At 29.7% G+C, this 10,888-nt stretch overlaps 1 protein-coding gene across 4 annotated transcripts in view; it reads right to left on the bottom strand.

The window, feature by feature from the left end:
• Bap111 (Brahma associated protein 111kD) overlaps nt 1–10,888 on the bottom strand; it is a 68,314-nt gene that overhangs the window by 5,068 nt on the left and 52,358 nt on the right. For 2 of the 4 annotated variants that reach the window (XM_076479077.1, XM_076479075.1), the window contains exon 13: nt 9,289–9,448. In XM_076479077.1, coding sequence (XP_076335192.1) covers nt 9,289–9,448 — 160 coding nt within the window. Of the gene's footprint in view, nt 1–4,879; nt 6,423–6,830; nt 6,884–9,288; nt 9,449–10,888 lie in introns of those variants that run through there. The other 2 variants (XM_076479073.1, XM_076479074.1) reach the window with 2 other exon arrangements.

The raw sequence follows: 10,888 nt of genomic DNA, 5'->3' as shown, positions 1-10,888 counted from the left end.
ACACAGTTAATTATCACACAGGGTGGTTCAGTTACTTCAGAACACAATTGACAAGACGAATTATTCTTCTCTGCTATGTTATTACAATACAGTTGGTGACAGGCTCACTTACAAATGCACTGTTGATTACAACACTTGTTGCAAGAGATTTAAATAAATGTCTTATTTCGTTAAATATCGTCAGACGTTTGTTTAATTACGTTATAAAACAACTGATACAACAATTATTCTCTTTTACTTTGTGCTTACAATACAATCTGTGATTATTTCACTTCAAAATCATTGATATGTGCTCTTTATGGTTAAACTCACAAGCACACAATTTAAATATCTTGGACTATTTCTCTTATTAACTTTCTATGTAAATAACTATTTTTGGACGCTTATTTATAGCTTGTCCAAGGCTTACAACTTTCTACACACAACACTGTAATATGATGCAATAATAATACATTGACACAATGAGAAAACTTACAAATTTCTAGTAACATGGTGCAATAATACAAGAAACGCTAATTCACAGCAATGGAACTTCACAACGATTCGCACACAGTTACGTAACCAAACCTGCAATAAACTACAGCTTCCAAAAGTAACTAAATTTTACACTCATACTACATTTAAATTAAAACAGTTGTGTGTATCTTAGTATTTATATAACTATGTTAAACAATAAGGCCAGATTCTAAATATGTCATTGACACAGCGGAAGTTTAATGTGAATTCTAAATCATACCACATTAAGGTTGTCCTTTCAAATTTACTTATATAGATTTCCCATAGAAAGACATCCTTTCTTTCGGTAATGCATTCCCGTATTAAAAACATACAATGTACCTCAGTCCATGTCATGCTGATGTGTAAAAAATCAAAATATAAAATAGAAGTAAGAATACAGATAAAATCCATTTTACTTTGAAAATTCGTATTTAATCTTCGTAGAATATTGCCAATAATTTTCAATTGAGCTGGGATACAAACTAGAACCTAAGTCGAAATCTTATTCAAAAGCTTTGATGATTTCACACAAATTGTGCTGAAAAAGAAAAGGGGAGCTCAGAGGTACGTTTTTTCAAATAATCTTGAGAAAGGCCTGTTTTAGATATATTATGTCTTGGCAATCGAAAAGTGCGAAAAATATATCTAGTTTGTATCTTGGAACGGCTGGTATGGGTATTAACACTTTTATTGATAGCAGAGAACAACGTTTCGACCTTCCTTTGTTAACCTGAAGATGACCTAGGAAGGTCGAAACGTTGTTCCCTGCTTATCAATAATGTTAATTCCCATATCAGCCGTTTCGAGATACATTTTTATTTCAAGCGGTTTTCTCGTCATCAAGAATATATCGTTTATCTTTTCTAACCCTCCCCTAGTGGAACAACGGTATGTCTGAAGCTTATATCGCTAGAAACCACGTTTCGATACCCGCAGCAAGCAGAGCACGGATACTTCTTTGTAAAAAATACCAAACGACAAGTGACTCTAATGTAGAATAAAGCTTCGTAATTATCATTATAAAAACACTTTCCTTTTATGCACTCGAAAATGTCTTCCTCGAAATGTGTTTCAATGTTTCACTCACACCAAAGAAGAGCTTTGAAATAAGCATTAAAAAGGTGGTTAAACATGTATTTATTTATGGTGTTATTAGGTTCCTCGGCATTCGATTAATAAATTTCCGTGTTATTTACATTTCATGTTTTGCCAGTTTATGCCTTCTCTATAATACATTTCTTCACATAATTACCTAGTAACTGAAATATTTTTTTCTAAAAATGTAAAAGAAATCTGCTGATAAAAACTTGTCAATCAGGCGTGTTGGTGCTGTTTATAATATTTAACTGTACGCAGTGTTAACCTTTCTTGTAGGGAAGTATAAGTTATTGTATGATTGGTCTGTTTCGCTCTAAAGTAGATAACTCGTTTTGATCGGAAGTTAAAACTAGCTGTCCATGATTTAAAACTGATGGCCAGGACAGCCAGTAGCTTGTACGTATTCTTTAAATGTAAAATTTCCCACTGCAGTTCAAATTGTTCGATTCTCAACACAGAACGTTCTACACTAAGCCATGCACGACTTTATTGTAATCTACCAACTCTAATCTTAATTTGATTTTACCTTTGGGAGAGAGAGGTTAAATAAAGAATCCATCCTTCTTTATGTAAACGTTATAACGAAGAACCTCTTTAGTTTTTCTTGTAGTATATGTTGTCATTGATTCTGAATTTCTCACTTCACTACACGTATTTATGGTTCACAAACAGGTTTTAATCTTAATTTATTTAATAACTTTACATATATTGTAAAATGTGCCGTTCTTACACTGTTTCTCCTTGAAAGTATTTCTGTTGCCCATTAAGTGATAAGCTACCTTGTAAAAAATAAAACAAATTGTGAAACACCGTAGGTCGAACATGCTAGATTTTACACGTTGAACAGAATCGCGCTTTATTCTAACAGAAATAATTATAATTGTTAGTTCCTGCGGAAGGCTAGTGGCTTTTTCTGGAATTGTACAACAATGCACTCAAACATGACAATAACGTCCACCACCCACGAGAAGATTTCATTGAAATCTTAATTTTAAAATGGGTTTGGTTTGAATTAAACACAAAACGACACAATGGGTCACCTGTTCTCTGCCCACAAAGGGTATCGAAACCCGGATTTTAGCGGTGCGACTGGGGGACTTAAAAATGGGTTTTCATTACAGATTAGATTTTATTGAAGTATTCCTTTGTAGACAATAATTATTGATAAAGTTGCCTTGCTTTTCCGGCGCAACACTCATGAAGATTTCGCTGAAAAAAAATAATTTTAAGCTTGTTTTATATATTTGAAACTTATTTATCCTTATTATTTTTATTGGTTAAATCTGCAACATATATATTTTTTTAATTTCAGGTGTTTTATGTATTGGTCAGCTATAAAAATACTTCCTAGTTATAAAAACATTACTCGGTTATGATTGGTGCGATAGTTTCCGAAATCATGGTGTTGGACACAAGCTTCCTTATAAGATATTGTATATTGGAAACCTGATTGGAAGTCGCTGGCCCAAAATTCACGTATAGGATGTTTTTTGTTTTCTATTCAAGCATAAAATACTGTTTGTGAAGTCTTTATAAAACAATAATATATATATGTATATACAAACACACACATACATACATATACTTGTTGCCATTTTATAAAAATTTTAGTAATGAACTCTTAAAACGGATTCGACGAACCATCATAATACACGTTAAATTGGGATTTTCTTCTAAAACGTATCTGTAAATATATAATTCAAATTATATTCTTCATTATCTACCTACAAGTGTATAAATATTCATCTAAAAACGCTTGAGCTAAATAAACAGAACAATCTGCTGAAGGTTATACTTGATAAACACAGCTAAATAAAACAACTACAAGTTAATGGGTGTAGAGTTACTTTATCCTGATAGTTAAACTAAACTAAAAGTGACACTGCATGACATTTGTACTGAGCTGATGAGAAATAAAGTTTGGGATATGACCATATCAAGAGGGTATTTTTTTTATTTTCATGAATCGAAACTCTTTCTCAACTAAAAAAAACTACGTAACAGCTTCGAATCCATTCTTTAAGTCGTGAGCTTGAGGAATAGTTTCCCCAAAAGAGGCCTAATAACATTGCAATTTGTGATGTAAATATGCGAATACCATGAATCACGAGAATAATTATGTACTCTGTAGGCCACAGAACAGTATGATGTATGAACTTAAAAAAACAAGAAATAAAACATTTGTTACTTTTTTGTTTTACTTATTACTAAAACAGAACACTTTCGGAGACTCTTAGAAAGTACATCTAGTATAGATAGTAAAATCTGTGGGTGATAAGCAGGACATGCCTTGCAAGTGCTCATGCCAGCTTTTCCTACTGCACCTAGTCAACAATTATTTTTTTATTAAAACTTGACCTTAAGAATCCTTCCATAAATATGCTTGTGTTAAACTTAAACATGAAAGGAATATATTTTTGCTTACGGTGACTTACATCTTGCATTTTAATAAAACTGCAAGAATAGTTAACTATTTAACCTTTGCTTCAAACATTAATTACACAGTACACTTTTCAATACTTTCTTACACAAGTTTAACTTGAGCAAAAACTATTTAGTAAATGCACGTTTTATTTCACTGAAACCTTACATTTTATAAATACAAGGTCATACTTTAGAAGAATTTTAATAATCCGAACCTCAAATGAACATTTTTTTTTCTGCTATCTTATACCTAAAGAGAAATAGAATAATTACTTAAGTTTTTCACTAACACGTTACCATCGACTCAAAGAGGTTTTATAGTCCACAAAACAAAGCATTTTTTTTAATTATCACTTCTCTATTAGACTGTCCTCTATTTTGGTACACAAAGGTTAAAATTGAAATAAGGTTTCTAGTTTTGTTATATATCATTTCTTCAGTGTCCTCATTCATAGTATTCATTGTTTAGTTTCATAAAAAATACTTTATTATTGCTTCTGAGAGGAATTAAACAACTTTTAACTGTCTGCACGCCCCAGTGACATAGCGGTATGTCTGCGAACTCACACCGCTAGAAACTGGGTTTTGATACACGTGGTGAGCAAAGCACAGACAGCCCACCGTGTAACTTTGTGCTTAATTTCAAACAATCAATTTAATTGCCTAACTTTATCTTGTTTAAAAAAATGAAAAAGTTATTTTTTTTTCAAAAGCGAATGCTTTACTGTGTAATGTTATTTAAATACAGTTATGTTTCTACTATGGTTCCTAAACAATCATGTTTTAGATTTTTCTGGACACAGTGAATAGAAAATATAAATAAATTAGTTTGTGCGAGAAAGTCACACAGATAATGTAATTAACAAAACATAACGTTTATTTGCATGATTAGGATGTTGAAAATGTCAAACTTCCAATTTCCAACATATGTGCTTGTGTGAAGAAAACTATTGCTGTACTAGGTTTACTGAAAATATTTTCTTAAACAATAAGGATACTGATACATATATTTAATAAAGGCTTAACTTTCTGTAAATCATAAATTTGTAACTAACCCAACTGTAATACAGAATTAAAAAGTCCAATACAAATATTAAACATTTTCTAGAGCACTTTTTTATCTCAGTATACATGTGAAAAATCTAAAATGGTGCTCGGTGTGTGCTTGATGTATTAATCAACTCGAAAGAAAAACAGAAAATCTCATACTTTTTAACAAAACATTTTATGAACAAAATAAGTTATAAAACTTATTACCAACTTTGTTTAAAGCAAATATGAGTTTATTTATGAGACATTTCTATACATGTATACATATAAATAAAATCATGTCCTATGTCTCCAGAATACAACTTTATTAGCTCAATATCTCATTATTAAAGCTTTGTCAGGAGCTGACAATATCTTACAATTTTGCTTTTACTATTAAATCTGGATTAGAGAGCTTTCAGGATATTGATATCTCCTGACAAATTTGTAATAGTAAAATACTGAGTTAATAAAGTTGCATTCTGGAGACATAGGTTGTGATTTTATTTATGTTTACAGAAATGTATCAATTTTACTTTTACTTGAAGAAGCCTTTTCTTTAATACAGAATGGTACACTATCTAACAATGAACAAAATGCAGTTGTTCAAATTTAGTGTATATCACTAAAATGGTAGGTATTGATGATACAAGAATACAGCTGAGCTGAAGGAACCTATGTATTCTACTGATGAAGACAGCACACACAACAAACACACACAAATTATAAAATATGACTTCACAGACAGCCTTCTGTGACATAATTTTTGTCATATAAAATATGACTTCAGAATGTCTTAAGTGCTGCATACAATAGTAGTTAACATTTAAACACACAATTTTTTAAACTACCTCATAATACCATTTCCCATTTGCAACAAGGAAATAAAATATCAGAAAACTGATTCATTTTCAAACAGGTGAATAACAAAAACTAATAAACTGGTTCAAATCCTATTACTACCAGTATAGTTACAAGTATTAAATCACACAACATAGAAAGCTAAAACTTTGTTTAATTTTCTACACTTTTTATGTTGACATTCACTTGAGAAAAACATTATCTATCTTGAAAAATGTCTTGGTTTATTTTAATTACAAACTAAGTGTATTTTTTTTCTCTTAAAACAAGACTATAGTTTTAGTGAGTACATTTATAATTTCAGAACATTAACTTTATAATTTTCCCTTTATAAAAACCCTTTTTCTTTTTGCTTTAAGAATTTTCCGAATTCATAGTGCCATCTTCCTCTTCAATTGGCTCTGAAAAACTATCCTCTTGTTGCTCAGAAATGCCTTGACCACAACTAATAGTGTATGCAGGAAGACCTTTAACTTCTGTTCCAGGAGATTTAGCAGTAATGTGTTGTTTAGCTATGGGTAAATTAACATTATATTCAAAATAAATTTTAAGTTTTAACCATAAATTCATAAAATTTCTACCCAGAGTTACAAACTATTTGCTGAAACCACAAGTAGCAAATATTTCTTTCAAGGACAAGGACAAAAATCAATTTAAAATAAATGCTCTTTCACAACGTATTCTATCAATTGTTTATTTACATAATTAAAAATGAAACTTTCCTTCCATATTTTGGTTTTCAAAATTTGTAGTGCATAATGGAGAGATTTACACATTCTGGCAACAAGATCAGAAAACAAAATTACATTTATTCTTTAGATAATAATAATAAAATTATTCCAGTCAATGTTTCACCACTGCAGCTTCATCAGGGTTAGTAGTACCAAAACAGTTCTTTTGTCACAATTAATAATAAGTGCAAAAAGACCCTTAACTTACATTCCAGTAGTTTTAGGAGTAACGTGTTGTTTAGCTATGGCTAAATCAAAATTACATTTAAAACATATTTTTAGTTTTGACCACAAAAATTACAAATTCTCCATCCAAAATTATCAATTAGTTATTGTATCTCTAGCCCTGACGAAGTTGCAATGGTGAAATGATAGCTAAAGTACTTTTTTATTATTATCTTAAGAGTAAAGGTCTTACTTTTACACTTTCATATTTCTGTTGTTAAAATCATTTTAGTTAATTAAGTCAATAACAAGTATTTGTATTTATGACATAGCTGCTAAAGCTGTCTGTCATTGTCCCTAAATTTAAACTACTGACCAGAGGGAATGTAGCCTGTCAGAAGCACCCTGTCACTTACTCTACACTAAGGAATTGACTGTCACTCTTTATAATGCATTCATAGCTTAAACTACAACTGAAGGAAGTATTTTGTGTTATGAAACAGATTCCAACTTAGATCCCCAACTTGAAGCCCAGCAGGGAGCGTAGTATTTTCATTTCTAAGACTCTTAGGTTTAGACTTAGAGTTTGTTGTTTTTCTGCAACTGTTTCAATAATACTACAGAATGTGGTAAAAAAATCAGCTTTATGTAACACTAAGCCTTTGAATAATGTTTATTTTGAATATAAGGCAAAATAATATTGGAATAATTCCAAAATAAAACTGTCAGTGTGGTCCAAAAATGTATGAACTTCATTTTTGAAGAAAGAGTTGAACTTCTTTATCTCTTTGATTTATATACAGATCATTGCCTCTGTTATGAAATTCAATAACATTTAATACATTTTGGAAGTCATTGTACTTAATAAACTATTTTAATGTTGTAATAAAGAGTTGTAACATTATTCAAATTTTTTTCTTTTCATTTTGTCTTTAATTTTAAGAACAAAATTCCTTTAAATTTGGAATGATAAAACCTATCTTAACAGATGATTCCTTGGACATAAAGAATAAAAGCACATAAATCAGTTGACCTTAATCCATTGTGTAATTGTTCGTTCATGGTGTGCCTAAAATACACAAATAGAACTATCCAATGAGATCCATCATAACAAATATTGGATTTAATAATTATAAACTATTACAATTTTTGAGTAACAGTTTAAAGGAATTATAACCTTGAAAGACAGTTTTGAGTTTGTTAACAGCATCAAGTCATGAGATTCTGACTGCTAGTTTTGATGTAAATTCTTTATTTACTAACATATAATTAGAAGAAACTACTAAATTATGTATAAACATGATTTAAAATAATTAATCTAACTTTAAGGGTTACCCAAAAAATACTTAATAAATTGTGTGAAAGAAGAAAAAGAATCATTTCTTGTTTAATGGAAATATATATATAAACAAAGATTTAATTAGTATAGCATCTTGCTTGGCCCCTATATCAGCAAACATGTTTATGTCACCATGAAAGGATTTAGTTACAAAAATGTCCTAAAATATTTTAAATGATTAGTACATAAAAGATATGTCAATGATGCATTTACTGCATTTGAGAATAAAAAACAAATGAAAAGTTTCTTAATTACCTAATAAACAACAGAGAAATAAAATATTAAATTCACTGAAAAAGAATATCATTCTTGGATATCCTTGTCATCAATCAAAAAGGGGGGAAAATTTGAAACTGAAATCTACCATAAACCCATGTTTTCAGATTTGTACTTCAACAATTTTATACCAAACAATTCAAAGAAAATCTTATAAGAATTCTCGTATTCACAGTCAATAAACATACTTATAATGCCGAATTATTCAGAAAAGAGGTTAACAACATCAATCTAAGAAAGAATATAAAAACAACAAAAAAACACAGCAGTCTGTTGGGTAATGTTTTTTTGGAATAAAAACTTTGAATCGTCTTTAAACCTGCTGACAGATTAAGGAAATGTTGTGTGTTTATACAGGGAACAGGAAAATGAAACTGCTGGAATATTATTTACATGTAGAGATGCACCAAGTGTTTTAGGATATACACAAGATTTACTTCAAGAAGAGTGGTAAACTGAGTTAAGAAGCACAGTATGCAGAAGAGATTTAGGTTTTCAAACACGCATTGGAATATAGTGATCCTGTGATTCTCTGGTAACAATAAAGATCAAAGGGTCTGTACAAAATGACCATGCATTATGAATAAAGAGACATTGGTTATTAAAAACTTTAAATCAGAGCTGAATAGACTACCAAATACTGGTTAACTTCTTTAAAAGTATAATGAAAAATAGAACATGTTATAGCTACTAATCATTTTATAATCTAAAATTAGTTAATGTACTTTAAAAACTAATGTGTTACTGCAAATGTATCAAGAAATTAAAGAGCATCTTTCAAATGAGAAATTCTTCAACACTGTTAATGCTTCAGAAATGCTAGTTGTACAAATAATTGTTAGTGAATGAAATAAAGTTATAATTTACCATTATCTTCTGGTTTTATCTGGCTATAAGATTCTAGATCCTGCTGTGATTCTTCTTGATTAGATTTCAACTTGCCCTCATGAGTTGAAGCTTTGGTAAGCTTCTGGATAATGTCTCCAGTAGAACTTTCATCAGAGGCCAAAATATGATCCATTGAGTCCTAGAAATCATTGAAATACTATAACATGACAAAAAAATTCATGTTTATGGTATTTTGGACCCAATCTCTGTAACATTTTATATACAGTTCATACAAAGCACAATATTAGGAAACTCATTGGAATATTTAGCATGACAGTAACTGGCAAGATAAGTTTATTTGTAGTTAAATACAGAGTTACACATTCAGCTATCTGTGCTGTTTCAACCACAAGTTTCAAAACCCAGTTTTTAGCATTGTAAGCCAGCAGGCACATTACTGAACTACTGGGAAGCAGCAAGAAACACATATTTTGAGAAAATGAGTTGTCATTTAATCCGTAATGTACACATCAATGAACATTACAATTTATTAACAGTTGTGCAGAACTTTTGCAATTCAATCAAAAAATCCATTGATGAACTTTTCCCTTTTGATTTTGTTCCAAAATTTGAAAAAAGTGCATTATGGACATAAAAGGAAGTGAAAAATGTTATAAATAAATTAGAATAATAAAAGCAACAGGTTTTTGTTCTGCAAAAGAGTGTATGTGTTTTTAATACTAAAACAAAAGTCACTTAAGCTATATATTTTGTATATAAGTAGAAATGCTACTATTTTTTAAACAAACTTTGAGTATCTGCCTGCATGTACCTTAGACCTAGAAGTAAAATGTATTTTGGCTTCTTTTAACCTAAGGGCTATAAAATACATTATAATGAATTAATATAATCAATAAATGAGATATCATTCTTTAAATAAATTTAAAAAATATAATAATTTATTAAGTTTCCATATTAAAGAATATAATCAATAAAAGAGACACTATTTTTTAAATTTATTATGTATATTATTTAACTAAATTAATACAGATCAGGCATTATAATAAGTTTTCACAATGCAAAATCATTTGATAATTTTAATGACTAAAACAAAAAATGAAAATGTAAAGTTCAAGTTCCTAAATTTTGAAAAATTTGCTCGATTTTTGTTTTTCCTGCAATTTTGACTATAGATCTATATTTAGAAGAGAAAATGTAGTTTATAAAAATTCTGAAGAGTTAATTTTTTTAATGCTATAAATCCATGATGCCAACACAATCACAACTCACCACGTGATGAAATGGCTACTGACCTGTGGTGAATTGGTGCTTTATTTCTACCATCTATTCTTTTAAACATAATTACTTCTATCAATAAATAACTGAAAACATTATTGTGTAACATTCTATCTACCCCACTGTGATGTGGAGAAAATATTAACATATTCCTCACAATTTTGGGAATTATGTAAAAACTGTTGGACACCACTGCTTAAATAGTACACAAAAAACAGCAGATATATAATAGTTCATTATAAAAGTAAAAAAAAAAAAGTTACTTGTGAATGATACCAGGTTAGCCTATATAATAAATTGACAGTTTGTCTAGGACACACTTATGATTAAAAAAAAACTGCTA

This window comes from Tachypleus tridentatus, chromosome 13 (genome assembly GCF_004210375.1).
Source record: "Tachypleus tridentatus isolate NWPU-2018 chromosome 13, ASM421037v1, whole genome shotgun sequence".
NCBI lineage: Eukaryota > Metazoa > Arthropoda > Merostomata > Xiphosura > Limulidae > Tachypleus > Tachypleus tridentatus.
This window is presented reverse-complemented; position numbering and strand designations above follow the sequence as displayed.